Raw genomic sequence first — 19,716 nt, 5'->3', positions numbered from 1 at the left:
GGAACTCCCTTTGTCGTCTTTGGCCTCTTGTGCACCCAATGTCCCTTCCTACGTCCCAGCGTCTACGGATGGGGCGGTGGCTTGCAAAGACATCCATCTGGGTCAGATCGTGACCCGCGCTTCGCGGCCCACGACGTCGCCCTCCTGCATCTGTCAACCCGCTGTGCACTGCCCTAATACATCACTCCAGCGCTTTACTGCGCGCACACTCGCGGTACGTAACCCTTACAACACCAAAATGTGGCCACCCAAAGTTGGCGTGCCCAACACCGCTCCAGCTACGCCCGCACTCCCCAGCACCGAACAGCGCTTTCAGCATACAGCATACGGTGGCGTGCGTCCCGCCTTGCTCGCAAGCCCCCCACCCCGTCTGCGCAGCCTGACAACAAACGTAGCAAGGGGGCAGCAAGCAGGTGCACAGCACCATACCCTCCGGGCATGCGCTACCTCCGTGAGCGCCCACTGCCGTACAGCGCCGCAAAATACGTTGAGCAATCTGCCCGCCGCATGCACTGTGAATGCATACTCGAGTATAGAAAGTCCTTTTTGTGAATGCAACCGCACGATGCAACCCGTAACCAACCAACTCATCGGTTTATTGGTTAGGCCCAAACGTATGATGATACTCTCTGGACTGCAATCCTCACCCTAAGCCCCTGAATCAAACTACGTGTGACCTCCCATCGCACATCTTCAACCGCTCTTTGCAACGAACCGAGGCGCAACGCCGCCCCCGCCAGGCATCCATCGGCCGGGTGGCCCTGCCAGCTGCTGGCGTCGCAGAGGCCGCCCAGACACAGTGCCTCAGGCAGCAGGACACAACCCTTGCCATGCACGCTTGCGCTGCGAGAGCCCCGGCTTGCTGCAGGGCTTGCTGAGGCACCTCTCCTCCAAGGGCTGCACCGTGGGCGTGCGGTCTCTGCAGGCTGCCTCCGGCCGTCGCGGAAGGTGGCATGCTGTTTTAATCGTTCTTCTTTGCCTCCACCTTTGCCGTATCGTCCGTGGTCACCTCCTGGAATGCCACGTAAAGGAAGCCCCCCACGACCTGAAAGCAGGGGGCGCCGAGCGGAGGAGGTTCGGCTCTCGCTTGCGACACGGGGTTCGTGTGCAGGCAGGGCGTTAGCGGAACCCAGACACCCCTCCAATTCCCCTGCACTCACGAGGTTCACTCCGAGGACCGCTAGGATGGCGCTGGCCACAGCGCGGTTCTCCGGTCCCGGAATGCCGACGGTGAGCGCGTAAAGCTCTGCAAAGGTTGGAGGAGATGTTGACTTACACTTACAGGCAGTCAAGCCCGATCGCGCCACCAGCGAAACCACTGAATACTCACTGTCTAGGTATCCTTCGTAGGATGCGAAGTAGAGAATGAACGGCGTCGTGACCTGCTCGGCGCGAAAGGGGGCCAGCTCGCAAGAGGTGCTTCTGGAAATGCGTCGTTTTCGCCCTTACCATCAGAATGGAAAACACCCCTACTGTCAAGAGCGCCTTCATCGCTCCAGGCGTGCTCAGCAAGCTTCCTTGGTCCTTAGCCTTCTTGCTGACCACTTTGGGAGCCATCGTGCGGGAGTTGTTACTAGCAAAAGAACGTGATAGACACGAGATGATAATGAGCGAGCATAAGCAGTTTCTTAAAAAATTTGGGCTGAAGTCCATCACGTCAGCGCGGACCATCACTCCGCCACCTTGGCCCCTGGCCCCCTCCGACGTCTGGCCCCTGCTCCGAGTCTCCGACCTTCAGCCCTTCCATCCTGCAAACTAGCCGTGCGCGTACACAGCACATCCAAGCGCAGCAGGCCTCACCGCCAACAAAATTGCCTGCACGGCGCACGCCCGCGACCTTCGAACCACGCTCAAAGCACACACTTCCGAAAACCCTGCACCGCCGCGTCTCATCCTGCACCTCCCACACCCCCAGGACCCACCGCCTACGCCGTGCCCTCCGCGCCCACCACCTCCGCCGCAGCCTCCTCCCCGCCCTCGCCCAGCACCTCCACCACCACGCCCTCCTCGTCGTCCTCCTCGTCCTCATCGCCGCCCGCCGAGTGCCCCGACGTCCAGCCCACCACATAGAAGCGATAGTAGCCGGTGGCGGGGTTGGCCTCACTTGGTGCCAACACGGCTTTGTCGCCGGGGGCCCAGGCCATAGTAGAAGGCACTTTGACCACAACCTGCGAATGACAAAAAGATAGCCACAAGGGTGTTAGATTTCCTTCCGCATTTGGAGCGTGCTTAAACATGGCCCATTGCAGCACGTCTGCCTCCACGGCGCTGGACAACTTCACTCCGGCAAGCTCCCTCCATGATCCCACCTGCACCGCGCCTCGCCCTGCCCACCTTCAGCCCCCAACCCGCCCCACTTTCCGCTTCCCGCCCCAGCCCCACCTCCAGCCCCACCTCTTGTCCCTCATCTCCAGCCCCCTCCGCTCCCCACTTCCACGCCAGCCCTCACCTCCAGCCCCCTCCGCTCCTCCCCTCCGCTCCTCCCCTCCGCTCCCGCCTCCGCCCCGCCCCCCCCCTCAGCTCCAGGCCCCTCCCTCCCCCCTCCGCCCCGCCCTCACCTCCAGCCCCTCCGCTCCCCCCTCCGCCCCAGCCCCACCTCCAGCCCCTGGTCCTCAAGCAGGAACGACACCAGCCCCATCTCCTCGCGCTGCCAGCCCAGAGCCATGGCCGGGTAGTCGGAGCCCCAGCGCAGGCGCAGGTACTCTGGAGGGGGGCGGCGGCGGGGGGGGGAAGATAGAGGTTGCGGAGGATGGGGCGTAGATGGCGGTGGATGCGGAGCACGCGGGTGCGGAGCATGGGGGATGCAGGCGCAGTCCTTACAAACAGCGGTGCGTGTCAGGAACAATGGCCGAGCGGGCTGCGTGACGCCCCTCGATGACGCCCCCAACCCATCCACCCCATCCCAAACACGCACACGCACGCACACGCACGCACACGCACGCACACGCACGCACACACACACACACACACACACACACACACACACACACACACGTAAACACACGCACACACACGCACGCACGCACACGCTCCGGGCCCCTCACCTGCCACCCAGTAGCTCTCCGCCTCGCGCTCGGCGCCGCCCAGCTCGCGGCCCGCCTCCGCCGCCGCCTCCATGACCGCCTCGATCTGGCGGCCGCTGAATGGCAGCGGCTCGCCGCGCAGCCAGGCCTTGAGGTTGTAGTGCGCCAGCATGTCGCTGTAGCGCCGGATGGGGCTGTAGCAGGCAGGGGGCAGTAGCAGGGGGCAAGGGGCAGCAGCATTGGATTTGAGGATGTATGCTACGGGGCACGTACGCTCCGAAGAGCGCGCGGTGGAGCAGTCTTTGGAGCGGTTGCGGCTCTCCGATGTGCTTGAGCAGTCGCAAAGGGATGCGCCTGACTCCGATTCCGAAGCCCCCATGCAGCGGTGTGGGTCGCCGAACGGCTCTCTCCGCACGCACCTGGTGAACTGCACGTATGCATCTAGCGCCAGGGCCGCGTGCCGCTGCGGCGCCGCCGCCACGGTGCTCCGCGTCATGCACCGCTTGAGCGCAAAGCCGCGGCAGGGGCCCTCCGGCAGCGCGGCCAGGCGGGCGGCGGGCGGCAGCTCCGGCTCGTCCTGCGCGCGGTACGGCAGCGGCAGCTCCGCCTCCGCACCTAGGCCGCACCAGGGCGGACGAGGGCGGGCAAGGCGGGCGGGCCGGGAACAAGGATGGCGGGATGTGTACGGTACATAAGCGGGGGCGGAGCAATTCCAGCACGGCAACGGAACACGCAACAGGTAGAGCACAGGCACTTGCTTACTCTGGCCCGAACACAGGACAGCTGCTGCCAAACACCGCAAAAAACCCGCGCTCACCCACGGTGCCCACGGCCTCTCCGGTGAGGATCATCATCTCGGCCACCAGCGAGCGACTGGCGCTCTCCCACTGGCTGATACGCGTAACGGTCACGGCGGGGCGGGCGCGGTCCAGCTGCTCGGGCGGCACGTGGATCTTGGCCTCGGGCAGCGGGATCTCGATGCAGCCGCGGCCCTCCCGGTACTGGCGCCTGTGGCGGTGGGTGTGGTGTTGTGGTGGGGTGGGGTGGGGTCAAGTTGGTGTGTGTTTACGGTATGTGATGTCAAAGGGTGTGGCGTTCTCCGTATGGTGCAGTGTGGTGCGGGTGCAGGGGCCGGCCCTGAGCAGCTCGCACCAGCCCGCATGTCTCCGCCGTCTCCTCGGGCGCCTGAGTACAGCGGCTGCCACGACGCGCCGCCTCCCCCCAAGCCCTCCCTCCTCACCGCAGCGTCGCCGCCCGCCTCAGCTCCTGCAGGTCCGCCAGCGCCTCACCGTCCAGGCCGCCAGCAACCCCAGCACCCCCAGCACCCCCAGCAGCCGCTGCGCCCCCAGCAGCCGCTGCACCCCCTGCGGCCTCCGCCCCGCCGAGCGCCGCATCCGCGCCGTCGTAGGTGAGCTTGTGGCTGACCAACACACGGCTGGGCGCCACACGCGCCGATGCCACGGAGCCGTCGGGCCGCAGCTCCACACCCACACTCAGGGCGTCACACACCTGTGTGGGGCCACGTGGGCGGGACAAGGGATACGGGACACGGGGGGGTGAGGCACGGGAAATGGGAACGGGGCTTGGGGCTCTGCCCATGGTGGGCGGCAGCTGCCAACGTGTCAACACAATCGATGCCCGCGGATCGTTTGGGCAGCAATCCGCACTTCCGCAAACGCACCCGCACCCCCGCACCTCCACACCTCCGCGACCCCCGTGACCCCCGCGAACCCGCGAACCCGCAACCCCGCACGCACCTGCCCGGCCCGCAGGCTGAACGGCCCCTCCGCCAGCGCCCGCGGGAACATGGGAACACTGCCCCAGGGCAGGTACAGCGTGCGGCCGCGCTGCCGGCCCGCAAGATCCAGCTGCGTGTCAGGCGAGATCCAGCGCGTCGGATCTGCCACGTGGATCCAGATCCGGGTCCCGCCGCCCGCCAGCCGCTCCAACGACAGCCCGTCGTCCACCTCTGTGGTGGCGGCGTCGTCGATGGTGAAGCAGCGCAGGTGCGTGAGGTCCTCGCGGTTGCCGGCGTCGGGGTCGGGCGGCGGCGAGTCAAGCAGCGCCTGCGGGCGTATGCGGCGAGTAATGGAGTGTGTGAGGAGGGTTCCATACATGATGTACTAAGACGAAATGATGGGAGGGGTGGGGGTGCGGGAGAGCGAGGGAAGGCAGCAGGGGTGGGGGAGGGTGTGGAGGGCAGGGGATGTGGTAGGCGGTTGGCGGCAGGAACAGGGTACGCCGCAAAATATACAGCTACGACACACGAGGCGGCGCCCACCTGCGCCGCGCGCTCCACGTCTGCTGGGAAGTCGGGCGTGATGCCTCTGCGCAGCAGCGGCAGCGGCTCGTGCCGGCGCCACACGCCGATGTCGGTCAGCAGCGCCGCCGCCGCCTCGGGCTCGGCGCGGCTGCCGGCGCCCGCCAGCTGCATGGACGACAGCGCCAGAGCCATGGAGGACGCCTCACCGGCGCCCGAGCCGCCGCCGCTGCTGGTGGTGCTGTTGCTGTTGCTGTTGCCGCCGCTGAGTGCCACAGCCTGTGTGCGGGAGAGGTTGTGCCGCGGCAGAGCAGCCCCGCGCCCTATACGTCAGTGGACGGAGACTCCGGCCAAGCAGGAGCAGCGGGGTTGTACAGATACAAGCTGGTGTTGAAGGGGTGTTGCCCCAGATACAAGCTGGTGTTGAAGGGATGTTAAGCGTGTCACGGCGCACCTTGATTGCCGCGACACGGGCGGCGTAGGGCCCGGTCAGCCACTCCTCAGCGCTGGGCTGGCCTGCGCGCGTCTTTGCCGCCTTGGCGGACGCCACCGCGCCCTTCCAGCCCTCCGCCTCCCGCCGCGCCGCCTCCGCCTCCTCCTGCTGCTTGCGCAGGGCAGCCACGTCTTCGGCCTTGCGTGCCAGGTAGCTGGCGGGCGACTTGGAAGCCTGCAGGCGGTGGCGGGTGGCCGCGAGGTGACGGGAGGGAGCAGGGGCAGGAGGTTAGCCGTGCGTCGAGGTGTGGAGCGGCGGAATGACAAAAACCAGGGAATCAAGTCGCAATACATAGTATCATACGCTGCACCCCTCATGCGTGTGTGCATGTGTGTGTCTTCGAGATCACAAGGGAAGGAGCCAAGGAGGTCCCGCACCACGCATGTGTGTGTGTGCGCCTGTGCGTGCACACACACATACATACACATACATTCACACCCACACACACGCACCTGCTTGAAGAACAGTGTGTCTGCTGCCAGCATGCGGTGTGTGACGTAGCGGCAGCGCGGCGAGGTGTCGTCGAACAGCAGCGAGGACAGGTCGGACAGGTCCAGAGCCGAGCCGCCGTCCACTGCAGGCAGGCGCAGGCGGGGTCGCATGGGATACAGGAGCTCAGGCGGGCAAGACTGAGCAAAGCGTAAGGACAGAAGGGATGGACATCCCACCAGCCCCGGGCCACAACACCCATCCCAAGCGCCCATCCCAAGCACCCAACACAGGCCACGTCCGCCCCGTACGGTGGCGCGGCCTCACACTCACGTGCAATCTCCCACGCGATCTCCAGCAGGCTGTGGTCAGCGCCCTCCGCCGCCGCCGCAAACGCCGCCAGGTCGGCCTCGGCCCAGGCGCGGCCGGACTCGGGTGGCAGCAGCAGCGACACCTGCTTGGGCTGGATGGAGGAGCGGCGGCCGGACTGCGGGCGGCCCCAAGAGAGGGGAGCGCAGGGGCGGGGTGGGGCAGGGAGGGGTGGGAGAGAGTCCAGGTGGGGAGTGGAGGGCAGGGGGAGGGAAGTTATACCCGAACCCAACGAATGGGCCCCATCGTCATGAGCACACAGCCCGCCAAGCCAGGGTTGCACAAGGGCTAGAGGTAAACAGGAATGCGAGGTACGGTAGATAAAAATGCTGCCACCTTGCCCCACCACCACTACCACTGCCGCACAAAACACACACACACTACAAACACGCACACGCACATACACACACGCACATACGCACACACACACCTCAAACACACACGCGCGCGCACCTGGTCCACCACGAACCAGTTCTTCTTGCCGTCCGGCCCCGTCACCAGCCCCAGCACGCCGCGGTCGTTCTTCTCAAACTCCACCAGGCAGCCGGCCTGAGCGGGAGTGGGAGGGGGCGGTGGCGGAGCGTATGTCTTCTACGTAAGGTGCCAGTAAGGCACGGCGTGCGGGACATAGGCGTGTGCATGTGTGACTGCTACATATGCTTCGCCCCCGTTTGGCTCCGCGCTGCGCGCATGCCGCATCTGCCGCAACGCCGCCGCTCCAGCAGCTCCCGCCCGCACCCACCTGCAGTGTGCCAGTCGCCGCGCTGCTGGCGGCGCCGCCCGAGGACTTGACGGCGTGCAGCCTGCGCGCCACACGTACGGCACGTGGGGGTGTGGACCCTCAAATTAACCCGCGCAGTGAACGCCATGTTCTGCATCAAGCGCCCATTGCCCGGACGCGCCCCAGCGAGACTCCGGCCTGACCCGCCCTGCCACGCGGCCTGCCCCAACTGCCGCCAACAGTTCACCTCCTCCCTTTCCTAACAACGCACCTCCCCTTCTTCTCCTATCCTCTGCCCCTCAAACCACCTGCTCTCCAGCTACGCAAGGCGCACAGCCCACCTGAGCCGGGCCGCAGCAGACCACTGCGCCCGTGCCGCGTGCAGCCACGAGCGCGGCCCCACGCCACCACCCGCCACCGACGCCGCCGCCGTCGCGCCCGGAGAGCCCACCAGCGTGTACGCCTGGTGCGACTGATGACTGTGCTGATTGCCGTACTGGTGGGTGCCGTAGCTGCTGCCGTAACCACTGCCGTAGCTGCTGCTGCCGTAGCCGTGGTGCCCCTGGCTGTAGCCGCCGTGGCCGTGGCTGTAGCAGCGGCCGGCGTGCGGCGGCGTGCGGCGGTGCTGGTGCTGGCTGTAGCTGTGGAAGCCGTGCTGGGTGTAGCTGGAGGGGGAGGAGCCAAGCACGGGTCCCGGTGAAGAGCCTGCGGCGGCGGCAGCAATGGCAACGCTGCGGGCTGCCACCGGGACCGGCACCGGGGCAGATGAGGCTGTGATGCCAGCGCCGGCCCCCACAGAGGCCCCCAGGCTCGAGCCCGCGGCGGCTGTGGCAGCGCTGCGGTTCGGTGAGGGCCGCGGGTAGATGCCGGTTGCAAGGGCGTGGCGCTGGGGCTGGAGGCGGTGGCTGGCGGGCGCCAGGGCCTGACGGGCGGTGGCGGAAGTTGCGGCCGTCGCCGCGGCCGCGGTCAGAGCCGCGCCGCGCGCCGCGCTGCGGTGCTGCTGGTGCTGCGGGTGCTGCTGGTAGGGGGCATTGAAGCCGCGGCCAGGGCCGTATGAGCGGAAGGGCGCCGGGGGGCGCTGCGCCGCGTGCCGGCCGCCAGCAGAAGGGCGACTGGCACTTGGGGCGCGCACTAGCGTGGGGGCCGAGTCCGGGAAGCTCACCGCCGCTGAGGCGGGGCCTGCGGTCGCCGCGCGTGACATGCCGCGCACTTGATGCTGATCCCGTTACACGCTCTGGTGTCCACTGAGTAGATGGGAGGCTGCTCACGAGTTTGCAGTTTGCGCAGGGACTTCAGATGCAACCCCGACGTTGCTTTACTTGCACGCTCGGACCTAGATTATCTTCTAGGTAAATTTGGGTGCCTCTAGAACCATTCTTGAGCCCTATGGCTTGAAACGAGTTCTGGCGGGCCCCGCCGAGCTTCAAGTCTTGCTTAAGCGGGCGCAACGGCGCCGCTGGAGCACTATAGCTAATGCCCGCGCACGTAACTTATGTGTATCCATTCGCAACTGCGACATTGTCGGGCCCCGATGCACACACTTGCATTCAGCCAATGCGGCAAGCTCGCCATTATCAATTCTACAATAAAAGGTACATTACATTCGTGCCGATGACATATTTCCGATAAAATCCATCAGCAACTGCTCGAGCGCCACTGTGTTGCGACCTGGGTTCCCTGCATTTGGCACCATTAGAAACTATTTGATGATCCTTCTATTCTCCTGTATGATATAAGCCTTGAGTTGTCCCTTCCGAGACAAAGACCAAGTAGCCGGAAGCTGGCATGGACGAAAGCACGCGGGACGCGAAGGCGGTGGCAAGGTATGTATTTTAGCGTCGAATTATGCAAATGGATAAAAGCTCTGGAGATAGGTTTTCGAGGACTTCCCAGCACAAGGCACCGAGCTTGGTGTTGCTGCACCGCACGCCTGGCGCGCAAGCCCAGGCGCACGCCCCAAAATCGTACACCAAAGCGACCGCACAACATAGTCGGCGCTCTCTCTTTCTTCTTCAATCACACATGCAGAGCTGCCAAGCACCAGGAGGACGTGGAGGCGGCTCAGGTCCGTGAGAGGGCGCGCCTGGCCGCACTACGACTTGAGGGGGAGGCCGCGGCAGCGGCGGCAGCCGCCGCCGGCCGCGCTCACACATCAGGAGCTGCTTTAGCCAGCACCAGCACCGGCAACGGCACAAGCAGCGGAAAAACAGCAGCAGCGCCAGGTGGCGGCGGCGGTGTTGCGCCGGAGCGGGAGCGTGATGAGCTCGAGGCGCAGTTCATCTCTAGCGAGGTGGCGGAGGTACGGGCCAAGTTGCCGCGGGAGGGCCAGCGAGAACGGCTGCGGAGCGCCACGGAGGACTGCGTGCAGGTGGGTGTGCGTTCGGGCTCCAGGGTGTGGGGGGGGATGCGTGTGTGTGCGTGCGGATGTGTTGGTGTGTGGGTGTGGGTCGACGTGGCCACCATTCGCAGGAAGAATGAGGCGCTAAGACGCTAAGACAAGGGGCGCGTGCCGATTGCCGTGGTGCTTGGGTGTGGGTGTGGGTGTGAGCGTGGGCGTGGGCGTCGGGGGTGTGCGGCGTGTGCGCAAGCATGATATGGTCGTGTACGGCACCACGTGATGCATGTGTGTTTGTATGTGTGCATGTACGGCGGCATGCGTGCTGGTGTGCAGGTGGTGATCAGCGCCAGCCGGGTGCGCAGCGTGCTGCTCAAAGCCTTCTTCCCCACCGGCTACCCAGCAACCCCCCTGGCACTGGAGCTGGAGGCCCTGGCGGCGCCGCCACCCGGCAGCAGTGGCGGCAGTAGCAGTAGCAGCAGCGGTCTGGGCTGTAGCCTGGAGCTCAAGACCGTCAAGGAGAAGTCTGGTCTGGTCGAGGTGGTCCTGCGGGCCGGCGGCGGCGGCGGCGGCACCGGCACCGGCGGCGGTTACTTCCTGGACCTGCGCTGTGTGGTGCCGGAGGCATACCCAGACGCTGGCGTGGAGCTGCACGCCGCCGGATCCAACCTGCCAGCTGACTTGCTGACGTCATCACTGGCGGGCGCCGCCGACCTCGTCCGGCGGCTGGCGGAGCCGCCGCCGGCTGTAGTGCGAGTGGACGTGGCGCGCGCGGGCGCGGGCACGGGTTGTAGCAACCCCGGCAGCGGCAGTAGCAGTGCAGCGTCGTCGGCGTCGGCCACGCCGCAGCGGCGGCGCGGCGCCGCCGCGCAGCAGACGGCGCACAGCCAAGCCAAGGCGGCGGCGCTGGCGGCGGCGGCGCAGGAGGGCGCGGCGGCGCGGGAGGCGGCGCGCGCGGCGGCGGCGGCGGCGCACGAGCCGCGGCCCAGTCTGTGGGCCGCGGTGTCTTACCTGGGTAGCCGCTGTGTGGGGCTGCTGTGCGAGGGGCGCTGTGTGGCGTGCGGCAAGCGGCTGCTGCCGACCGACCCCGCCAAGCAGGACCAGGTGCCGCCCGGGATGCACCTACTGCGGCTGGTCACGTGCGGGCACTTCTTCCACCACAAGTGGGTGCGGGACAGCATGGGCGTGTGTGTGTGTGTGTGTGTGTGTGTGTGTGTGTGTGTGTGTGTGTGTGTGTGTTGGTGTGGTGGCGGAGGCGACTGGGGGGTCGACGTGTCGGGCAGCGGGGAAGGCGGCGTGCGATGTCGTGGGTGCTGTGCAGGGCGTGGCAGACTGGCGAGTGGGCCCGGTGGTCTGCGGTGTCACGGCGGCGGCGGCGTTACTCCCCGCCCTCTGCACTTCGGCACGGATGCGACCACACACGCGGCTCCGTTGTCTCGTGACCTTTCTATACCACACCCTGTGTGTGTCCCTGGGTGCAGGTGCATAGAGGGCCTGCTGGCAGAGCCGCCGTTCGGCCGCGACGGCTGTCCGGTGCCGGGGTGCGGCGAGCGCATCAGCCACCACCACCTGGTCACGGAGCCGCAGGTGGGGCAGGGGGGGGCAGGGGGGAAGCAGAGGGTGGGGGGAGCCCAAACTAAACCGAACCTGGGGCAGGGGGGGCGCAGTGGAGTAGTCCATTCCAGAACCCGCAGCAAGCCTGGGGGGGTGAGCCAGTGGGGTTCAGTGTGGCTGCGCCAGCAGGGGGGCCGGGGCTTGGAGGTTGGAAAAGGCAGGGGGAGGGAGGAGGTGTTTGCAGGGCAGCAGGCAGCGGGAGGGCAGGAGACTTACCTGCCGGCTCAACCGGCTCAGCATTGGGAGGGCCGGGGAAAGGCGGGGGGCAGTGGGCGTATCCGGACATCGGCAACGGCCAACAACGCGGCATCACAGGAAGGGGCAGTTTCCGGTGAGGGACCGGTGAGAGAGTGGGTGTGGCTGGTGGCTACAGCTGCTGCGTTTGTCTGTGTGGGTTTTGGTTGCAGGTGCTGGAGGCGCGGTGGGCGGGCCGGCAGGCGCGGCGGCGAGAGATTGAGGACGCGGCGAGCATACTGGGGCTGTGAGGGTCGTGGTGAGGTGTGGCGTGACCTTGTGTGTGGTGTGAATGTTTCATGTGGGAGTTGTGCGTCTGTATACCGGTATGTTTGGGAGGGAAGGAAACACGCAAGACTTGTTGTGCCTGTTGGTGTGTGTCAGGGCCGTTTGGGTGGCGCAGCGTGTCAGGCACCGCAGGAGTGAGCATAGCGGAGCAGTCCCTCTAAATATGAAAACATGCAGGCGAGGGAGCAATGCTTGGCAGGTGAACAATGCCATAACGCTTTCAACGGAAGGAACATGATGGAGTTAAATACGTCAGCGGCCTGAAACCGTTCGACGAGCCCTGGTTTCCTTGGCGGCTTCCTTCGCTTCGATCTCGAATCCAACCTACCTTCGACCCAGCTGCCGAGAGCTTGCCGAGAGGGGGGCCTGCGGCAGCGGCGAGTGACAAGGTCGGCCTGTGCGCCAGGTCGGGCGGCCCAAAACCTTGGCCGAACACCCCGGGCTAAAACCAAACACAAATCGCGCGCCTTTATCACACCAAGTTAACTCAAAAGTGCGCGCACGCCCAACAGAAGTGGTAGCGTAAACAATCGAGCATAAACGCAGAAGTGCACTGCACATGTCTTCAAGTTCAAGAGCACCCGAGCGTGGCGAGGGGCCGGGCTCTCCCGCAGCGCCACCGCGCAGCGCCGCCGCAGCTGCCGCCACTTCACCTCCTGGCCCGGCTGCCCCGCGGCGGCGCTACGAATGGATATATGAGGCAAGTGCTTGCGCGCGGGCCGGGATTCTCATATGCACGCAAATGGAGCCAGGCCGACCCTCGGGACCTGCAGCGAACCTGCCGCCGGCCCCTGCCGAAAATCTACTCCTCCCCGGCTCCCCCCCCCACACACACAAACACACACAGGTCGCGCCCGCGCCCCTGCCCTCCGAGCCCGGCGCCCCGCCCGCCTTCAGCCCAGCCTACCGGCACGTGTGGGCGCGGCGCGGCTTCCCGCAGCCGCCCGGGGGCGCCGCCACCTGCTGGCAACTGTGGGCCGCCGCGGTGCGGGACTTCGGGCCCGCGCCCTGCCTGGGCTGGCGGCCTGCTACTGCCGACGGCCGGGCGGGGCCGTACCGGTGGCTCAGCTACAACCAGGTGGACGAGCAGGTGGGCGTGTGTGTGTTTGTGTATGGTTGGGTGTGTGTGGGTGGGTGTGGGTGCGTGTGTATGGGGGTGGGGTGGGGTGGGGGGGGTGAGGGCAATAGGACGGAACCATGTGTGTGTGTATGTGGCGTGGGTGGGTGTACGGCCCTCGTGCGGCGTAGGCCATCGTGTGGTCGGTGATGAACGCAGGCGCAGCGCTGCTAACTAACAACGGCCACGCAAACACACGGTGTGGTGGTGGTGGTGGTGGTGGTGGTGGTGGTGAGGCGGTGAAACCCCTCGGGCACCGCCCCACCCAACGCCGTGTGTGCCTGACGCCGTGTGCCTGACGCGAACGACCTCACCGCCTGCGTGGCGCCGCCGCAGGTGTCGGCTCTGGCCGCGGGTCTGGCGGCGGCGGGTCTGGCGGCGGGGGACCGCGTGGGCGTGTACGGCGTCAACTGCCCCGAGTGGATGATGGCACAGTTGGTGAGCGGGTGTGTGGGGCGGGGGGGGAGGAGGGAGGGGGAGGAGGGAGGAGGGAGGGGGAGGGAGGGACAGGGGGAGCGAAGGGGTTCTGGAAAAAACGCAGAAGCTTGTGGGCCATTCCCAGGCGTGTGCGGCCGTTACTGGCACACATACACACACACACACACACACACACACACACACACACACACACACACACACACACCCGTGCAGACCTGCAACCGCATGAGCTACGTGTGCGTCCCCGTGTACGACACGCTGGGGCCCGCCGCCGTACGGTACGTGCTGCGGCACGCCGGCGTGCGGGCGCTGTTCGTGGGCCGGGAGAAGCTGGCGGCGGCCCTGGCGGCTGTAGCACCGCCCGCCGCCGCCGCAGACACAGGGGCTGTAGCAGGAGGGCCCTGCGGCCGTGACGGCGCGCCGGCGGCGGCGGCTGGGGAGTGGGCGGGTCAGGGCCGGGGTCAGGATCACGGTGCAGGAGACTCGGGGGAGGGCGGTGGTGCGGAGTCGGGGCCGGGAGGGGAGGCGGGAGGGGAGGCGGGAGGGCAGGAGGAGGAGGACGAGCTACAGCTGCAGCTGGTGGTGTGCTGGGGCCCACGGCCCATGGAGCACCTACTGCCGGACTCGACGGCTGTAGCAGCAACACACGCAGGCGCACCGGCAGCAGCGCCGGCAGTAGCACCGGCAGTGGCCGCGCACGCTACTAGGCCGGAAGCTGGCAGCGGGGGTAGCGGCGGCGGGCCTACCGCCTCCGCCCAGCACCCGCCCCCGCCGCCGGGTGTGGCGGCCGCACAGGCCCCACAGGGCAGTGCGGCACCGCCTGCGCCGGCACCGGCACAGGCCGGACCCAGGCCGCCGGTAGGCCGCAAGACCACCCTCTCTGGCGGCGCCGGCGCAGCCGGTCCTGCCGCCGCCGCCGCCGCCGCCACCAGTGGCGGCTATAGCCGGGCTGGAGGCAGTGGCGGCGGCGTCATCGGCGGCGCCGGCATTGAAGGTTTTCGACTGGGTGGTGACCCGCTTGCGTGTGGCGGTGGCGGCGCCGCCGCCAACGCCGCCATCATGGATGGCCCCGGGGCGCTGCGTGTCGGCGGTGGCATACGGCTGGTGGGCTTCGGCCAGCTGATGGCGGCGGGCACGGCGGCGGCGGCGGCGGCGGCGGCGGCAGCAGGCGAGGCGGCGGGCGGTTTGGCGACGGGGGCGGCGGCGGCGCCGTGGCTGCCGGCGGTTCCTCCTGCGCCGGATGACCTGGCCACCATCATGTACACCAGCGGAACCACTGGGGTGCCCAAGGGTGAGTGGGGGGCGGTGTGCATGTGTGCGCAAGTGTGTGTTGGACAACGGAACGGAAACGAGACCCATGTGTGCATGTGTGCGTGTGTGCATGTGCGTGCCTCATCAGCGGTGCAAATGTGTCTTCGTGCGCTGTGAGATTGGGACAGCCTTCTAGCCTTGCTCGCATGTGCATACCGGTAGTGGTGTGTCAGCATGCTCCTCACCTTCGCCCGCACCCCCCTGGTTCCATCCCATGATCTGCTCTCTCTTATACTGCTTTCTCGTACGTTGGACGGTGGAAACACCCCGTCTGGGTCTTGGCTTGCTTGGGATTGGAACCAACAACCGTACCCCCGCCCCCCCCCCCGCGCAACACCACACCTGCTGTCTACTTCGCTACACTTCTCTGTACCAATCCTTGCAACCCCCCCTCCCACACACACACACACACACACACGCACCCGCAGGCGTGATGCTGCCCCACCGGTGTCTGGTGGCGGCGGTGGCGGCCCTGAACGCGACCGTCCAGCGCTTTGGCGAGCGTGTGGGCCCCGGGGACTGCCTGTTCAGCTTCCTGCCGCTGGCACACATATTCGACAGGTGGGTGGGGCGGGTGGGTGCGGGTGGGTGGGGCGGGTGGGGTGGGGGGTTGGGGTGGGTTGTTGTTGGCATCTTGAGAGGAAGAGAGGCACAGGACACCGCATGTGTCGTTTTGTCGTTAGGTTTCGCGTGTGTAGGGACGACTTGGTTCTTTCGGTTCCATAAGGGAGCTTCGCCAATCCGGTCCCCTCCAGACACAAACGCACACACGCCCCATGCGCAGGCTGGCTGAGGACACGGCGCTGGCCCACGGCGCGAGTGTGGGCTACTGGTTCGGCGACGTGGAGCGACTGGCGGCGGACGCGGCGGCGCTGAGGCCCACCGTGTTCATCGGCGTGCCGCGGGTGTTTGACCGGATCAAGGCCACCGTGGGTGTGGGCGGGGGGCTCGGGGGGTGGGGGCGGCTGGCGTCGTGACAGTGGGGCAGAGGGGCGGGTTGGGGTCGAGTCTGGGAGTCAAGGACGCATGGCATTGCACAAACCCGCTCCAACCCCATTCGTGTCTCGAGTTTCTTATTGGGAATGGTTCTTGATGGAAAACGACCCCTCCGCCTGCTGTACCAGTGTGACTGGCTACAACTTCGCTTCTTCTTAATCAATCATGAATGTGACCCCGCACGCCCATCATTCATCAGGTGGACCACCGGCTGCGCCAGGCGGGCTGGCTGCGTCGCGGCCTGTTCACCGCCATGATGCGGGCCCGCACCTCCGCCCTGGCCGCCGGCGCCGTGCGGCCCGACCAGCCCACCTTCCGACTGAGGCTGTGGCCGCTGCCGCCGCCCTGGGCCCCGCTGGCGGCGCTGTGGCGGCGGCCCCGGTCGCGGCGGGAGGCGGCGCAAGCGCAGGCGCAGGGGGCGGCGGAGGGGGCGGAGGGGGCGGCGCAAGTGCCACAGGCGGGCGAGATCGAGGCGCAGCAGGAGTGGGCGCAGGACCTGGCAGAGGCAGATGAGAAGCAGGAGCAGCAGGCAGCTCGGCGGGAAGGGGGGAAGGCGGCTGGCCGCGGCGGCAGCCAGGAGGGGGGCGACCGCGCCGCTGCACCGGAGCTGCGGCGCCGGGCGGATGGCAAGGTGGATGGCAGGACTGACCGAGCTGATGATGCGGCAGGCGGCGAGGAGGCGGAGGAGGCGGAGGAGGCGGAGGAGCCGGAGGAGGCGGAGGAGCCGGAGGAGCCGGAGGTGGCGCCGCCCGGTGGAGGACGCGGCGGTGTGGGCCTGGGTCTGGGCTGGCTGGACTGGCTGGTGTTCCGGCGGGTACGCAACGCACTGGGAGGCCGACTGAGGTGGGTGTGAGGGGGAGGCGGAGGTTGGGGGCGGGGCGGGGTGGGGGGGGGGTTGAGCATTCGCGTGCACAGCAGTGTCGGCCACACGTCCCGCTCGTGCTTTTCTTCCATGCCGCGCCTGTGCCCCCCTCCTCCCCGCGCCCCTGTGGGCTGGTGCTGGGCCTAGGTTAGGTTGGGTTTGGCATCAACTCTACCCGCCTTTCACACACACTTGCAGGCTGGTGGTGAGCGGCGGCGCGCCTCTGTCTCTGGGCGTGGAGACCTTCCTGCGCGCCTCTCTGGGCTGCCCGGTGGTGCAGGGCTATGGGCTGAGCGAGAGCTGCGCGGCGTCACTCATGCAGAACCCCTTCCGACCGGAGCAAGCAGGTGGGGGGGGGGGGCGGATGGGTGCGTGGGTGGAGGGAGGGGGCTTGAGGAGGGAGGGGAGCGCGGGGGACAACGTACTCGCCATGCAACAAGAAGAAGTGAGACGCAAGAGCCTTACAAGGATACGGTACCCACGCACCTGTGTGCCTGTGTGCCTGTGCGTACCCCTGTGTGTGTGGGTTAAGAAGACAGAAAAAACGAAAGCCCGTGTGTGTGCCCGCCCCCCCCCCGCCGCCTGCAGGCAGCTGCGGCCCGCCGCTGCTGGGCACGGAGCTGCGGCTGCGCTCGCTGCCCGAGCTGGGCTACCTGGCGGCGGGCGGCGGCAGCGCCTGCCAGCTGCCCGCGGGGGAGCTGCTGCTGCGCGGACCGCAGATGTTCACAGGTGGGCAGGGCGCGCCGCAGGAGGGGGCTGCCCACGATTACTGGGTGCCCCAAGCGCATGGCATCTACTCGTTTCTGTGCGCACCGTCGCTCGCATGTTGCTATCGTGGCTCGCGTGCGCGTTTCCCAGCTGGCTGGCTTATTGCGGTGGTGGTGTGCGGCCCCCAGGCTACTACCGGCGGCCCGACCTCACGGCAGAGGCCTTCATCAACGACCCCACAGAGCCCGCCACCGCCTCTGCCACTGCCACTGCCACTGCCACTGCCGCTGCCACTGCCGCTGTGGGTGGCACTGTGGGCGGCACTGAGGCTGTCACTGCCACTGATTCTGGTGGAGGCGGCGGCGGGCGGTGGTTCTGCACGGGTGACGTGGCAGCGCTGCGGCCGGACGGCAGTGTGGCCGTCATCGACCGCGCTAAGAGCATGTTCAAACTGGCGCAGGGTGAGAGAGCGCAGGGCGTGCGGCCGCGTGCGGCGGTTCCGAGGCCAAACCCAACACGACGCACGCTTCCTCACTTTCCCATCCTGCTCGGCCCCTCCCTGCTTTCTTTCCTTTCCGCCGCGGCCTCCCTTACCCCCCATCCTCCCCATACCCTCCACGGCCCCCATACCCCCGGTTGGTTTAGTTTGGGGTGGTATTTACACACACACACACAGACACACACACACACACACACACACACAGACACACACACACACCCTGGACCCCCCCTCTCCCCCCCCGCCAGGCGAGTACGTCAGCCCGGAGCACTTGGAGTCGGTGCTGGGCGCCGCGCCGGTGGTGGAGCAGGTGTGGGTGACGGGCGACAGCCGCCGCCGCCGCCTGCTGGCGGTGGTGGTCCCGCACAAGCACAAGCTGCTCACGCTGGCGGGGGAGGTGCGCATTCTGCCGCCCGCACACCCGCACCGCCTGACGACCGCCAGCCAGCGGCAGCAGTACGACGAGGCCACCGACAGCAGCCTGCAGCACACCGGCGCGCAGGAGGCGGCGGCGGCGCCGGCCGGGCCAGTGGCGGAGCAGCAACCCCCGCCTGCACCGCCGGAGCACGCGCCGCCGCCGCCGCCTCCTCAGCGCCCCGCCTCGGCGTCGGCCGCACCTCGGGCTCCTGCCGCCCCGCCCGGCTCGCCCAAGGCAGTCCTGGCTGACCCCCACTCGGCCCCCACACTGGTCGCCACTCTGTGCGGCTCGCCGGCTGTGCGGCAGGCGGTGCTGCAGCAGCTGCAGGTGGGCCGCTCGCGTGTGGGTGCGTGGTGTTGCCCTCGTGTTTACAGAGACCACAAGTGTGGTGCACCGGTAGCAAGGCTGAGGTGGCGAAGCGGCATGGGAAGAATGACGTGTGCTGGCACGGTCAGGGCTGGTGGTGTGCCCGCATCTACCTTTCAACCGTGTCAAAACCCGCCTTGAGCCCTTGACTTCCCCTGCCTCCCTAACGGACTGCCCCTGTCTGCGCGTGCCTCCCTCCCTCCCTGCCCAACCCTGCCCCCATCCCACCCCACCCCACGCCTCGCCTCGCCTTGCCAGGCTGTGGGCCGCGCCGCCGGCCTGCGCGGCTTCGAGCTGCCTGCGGCCGTGCACCTGACCGCCGAGCCCTTCACGCCCGAGGGCGGGCTGCTCACGCCCACACTCAAGCTGCGGCGGCCGGCACTGGTGCGGCGGTACGGCCCGGCACTGGCGCACATGTACCGCGAGCTGGGGGAGGAGTGAGCGCGCGGGCGGGAGGGAGAAAGCGGGACGGAGTAGGAGGGAGAGAGGGAGTGGGAGGGAGATAGGGAGTGGGAGGGAGGGAGCGGGAGTGGGAGGGAGCGGGGGTGGGAGGGCCTGAGGGGGCAGAGCAGGCGACAGGCCCCAGCGCAGGGGTATTGTGTGTTGAGAGGGATACCAGGCAAGGAACACGCCGATGCATTGAGAAGGCACGTAGCATCATTGCGGCAGGCAGGCGTGGGCGCGCATTACCCGGGCAAAGTGCCGTGGAATGCGCCGAGGTACGGGGGGGGGTTGGCGTTGTCGGCGACAGTGGCGTTGTATGGCGGCGTGCGTGTTGTGCGTGTGCGGGAGAGCAGACCCGTAGGCAAGTCCCAGCAAGGGTCCCAGTAGTGGGCAGGCATGCGGCGCAGTCCCAGTACCAGATGACAATACGGTACACGAGGGCGTTTGTGTGCCGTATGTGTGTGTGTGTGGGGGGGGGAGGGCAAGTGTCTGTGTGTGTATGGAGGGGAGGGCACGACCAGCCTCAAGGTGCCTCAAGGCGGGTGCTGCACCGAAAGCCCGGGGGCAGTGCTTGCCAGTCTTGAGCGAACTCCTGGGGGGCGGGGTTGTAGAGTGGAAATTCAAGCGGAGCGGGGCTGAGCTGAGCTCGATTGAGGCGGCTTTCAAGGGAGAGCCTCATGCATGGCGAGTTCGCTGGAGGTGGGTGGACAGGGGTGAGCGGAAGGTTGAGAGGTGGTCGCCGTCGCAGGAGGGTGGTCGCAGAGTCGGAGCCCTCCAGACGGCGCGTTGTG

General features: G+C 67.4%; 4 protein-coding genes across 4 annotated transcripts; 2 read left to right on the top strand and 2 right to left on the bottom strand.

The window, feature by feature from the left end:
• Positions 1-68: 68 nt before the first annotated feature.
• On the bottom strand, positions 69-1,621 carry CHLRE_12g500600v5 (uncharacterized protein). Its single transcript, XM_043068079.1, has 4 exons — positions 1,450-1,621; positions 1,331-1,382; positions 1,161-1,246; positions 69-1,045 (listed from the first exon to the last, which is right to left on the bottom strand). Exons 1-4 carry the CDS (start codon positions 1,489-1,491, stop codon positions 962-964), a joined length of 264 nt encoding a protein of 87 aa, XP_042918287.1. The 5' UTR covers positions 1,492-1,621; the 3' UTR covers positions 69-961.
• Positions 1,622-1,667: 46 nt separating this feature from the next.
• On the bottom strand, positions 1,668-8,799 carry CHLRE_12g500650v5 (uncharacterized protein). The gene is made up of 14 exons (XM_043068080.1): positions 7,637-8,799; positions 7,317-7,377; positions 7,028-7,123; positions 6,539-6,692; positions 6,229-6,350; positions 5,738-5,950; positions 5,305-5,562; positions 4,781-5,089; positions 4,264-4,532; positions 3,841-4,031; positions 3,443-3,638; positions 3,045-3,217; positions 2,597-2,703; positions 1,668-2,168 (listed from the first exon to the last, which is right to left on the bottom strand). Exons 1-14 carry the CDS (start codon positions 8,494-8,496, stop codon positions 1,926-1,928), a joined length of 3,252 nt encoding a protein of 1,083 aa, XP_042918286.1. The 5' UTR covers positions 8,497-8,799; the 3' UTR covers positions 1,668-1,925.
• Positions 8,800-8,919: 120 nt separating this feature from the next.
• Positions 8,920-12,085, top strand: CHLRE_12g500700v5 (uncharacterized protein). Its single transcript, XM_043068081.1, has 5 exons — positions 8,920-9,118; positions 9,324-9,663; positions 9,967-10,793; positions 11,112-11,217; positions 11,652-12,085. The coding sequence occupies exons 1-5, from the start codon at positions 9,081-9,083 to the stop codon at positions 11,727-11,729; spliced, it is 1,389 nt and encodes a 462-aa protein (XP_042918285.1). The 5' UTR covers positions 8,920-9,080; the 3' UTR covers positions 11,730-12,085.
• A 154-nt stretch (positions 12,086-12,239) lies between these two features.
• CHLRE_12g500715v5 (uncharacterized protein) lies at positions 12,240-19,695 on the top strand. The gene is made up of 12 exons (XM_043068082.1): positions 12,240-12,466; positions 12,614-12,856; positions 13,220-13,321; positions 13,535-14,612; positions 15,061-15,193; positions 15,417-15,561; positions 15,828-16,471; positions 16,689-16,837; positions 17,079-17,219; positions 17,387-17,659; positions 17,946-18,442; positions 18,740-19,695. The coding sequence occupies exons 1-12, from the start codon at positions 12,326-12,328 to the stop codon at positions 18,920-18,922; spliced, it is 3,729 nt and encodes a 1,242-aa protein (XP_042918284.1). The 5' UTR covers positions 12,240-12,325; the 3' UTR covers positions 18,923-19,695.
• The last annotated feature ends 21 nt before the right edge of the window (positions 19,696-19,716 follow it).

This window comes from Chlamydomonas reinhardtii, chromosome 12 (assembly GCF_000002595.2).
Source record: "Chlamydomonas reinhardtii strain CC-503 cw92 mt+ chromosome 12, whole genome shotgun sequence".
NCBI lineage: Eukaryota > Viridiplantae > Chlorophyta > Chlorophyceae > Chlamydomonadales > Chlamydomonadaceae > Chlamydomonas > Chlamydomonas reinhardtii.
Note: the sequence above shows the minus strand (reverse complement) of the source record. Positions and strands in the feature narration are given on the sequence as shown.

Bases quoted from the DNA above. Each gene is read 5' to 3' on its own strand.
- CHLRE_12g500600v5 (XM_043068079.1), bottom strand. From the start codon at position 1,491: ATGAAGGCGCTCTTGACAGTAGGGGTGTTTTCCATTCTGATG. The intron at 1,383-1,449 runs GTAAGGGCGAAA...CGCGCCGAGCAG, and splicing joins GGGTGTTTTCCATTCTGATG to GTCACGACGCCGTTCATTCT. The intron at 1,247-1,330 runs GTGAGTATTCAG...CAACCTTTGCAG, and splicing joins CTACGAAGGATACCTAGACA to AGCTTTACGCGCTCACCGTC.
- CHLRE_12g500650v5 (XM_043068080.1), bottom strand. From the start codon at position 8,496: ATGTCACGCGCGGCGACCGCAGGCCCCGCCTCAGCGGCGGTGAGCTTC. The intron at 6,351-6,538 runs GTGAGTGTGAGG...GCCTGCCTGCAG, and splicing joins GATCGCGTGGGAGATTGCAC to TGGACGGCGGCTCGGCTCTG. The intron at 3,218-3,442 runs GTGCGTGCGGAG...TGCCTGCTACAG, and splicing joins GCATACGTGCAGTTCACCAG to CCCCATCCGGCGCTACAGCG.
- CHLRE_12g500700v5 (XM_043068081.1), top strand. From the start codon at position 9,081: ATGGACGAAAGCACGCGGGACGCGAAGGCGGTGGCAAG. The intron at 9,119-9,323 runs GTATGTATTTTA...TCACACATGCAG, and splicing joins GACGCGAAGGCGGTGGCAAG to AGCTGCCAAGCACCAGGAGG. The intron at 11,218-11,651 runs GTGGGGCAGGGG...TTTTGGTTGCAG, and splicing joins ACCTGGTCACGGAGCCGCAG to GTGCTGGAGGCGCGGTGGGC.
- CHLRE_12g500715v5 (XM_043068082.1), top strand. From the start codon at position 12,326: ATGTCTTCAAGTTCAAGAGCACCCGAGCGTGGCGAGGGGCCGGGCTCT. The intron at 12,857-13,219 runs GTGGGCGTGTGT...GCGCCGCCGCAG, and splicing joins ACAACCAGGTGGACGAGCAG to GTGTCGGCTCTGGCCGCGGG. The intron at 15,562-15,827 runs GTGGGTGTGGGC...ATCATTCATCAG, and splicing joins TTGACCGGATCAAGGCCACC to GTGGACCACCGGCTGCGCCA.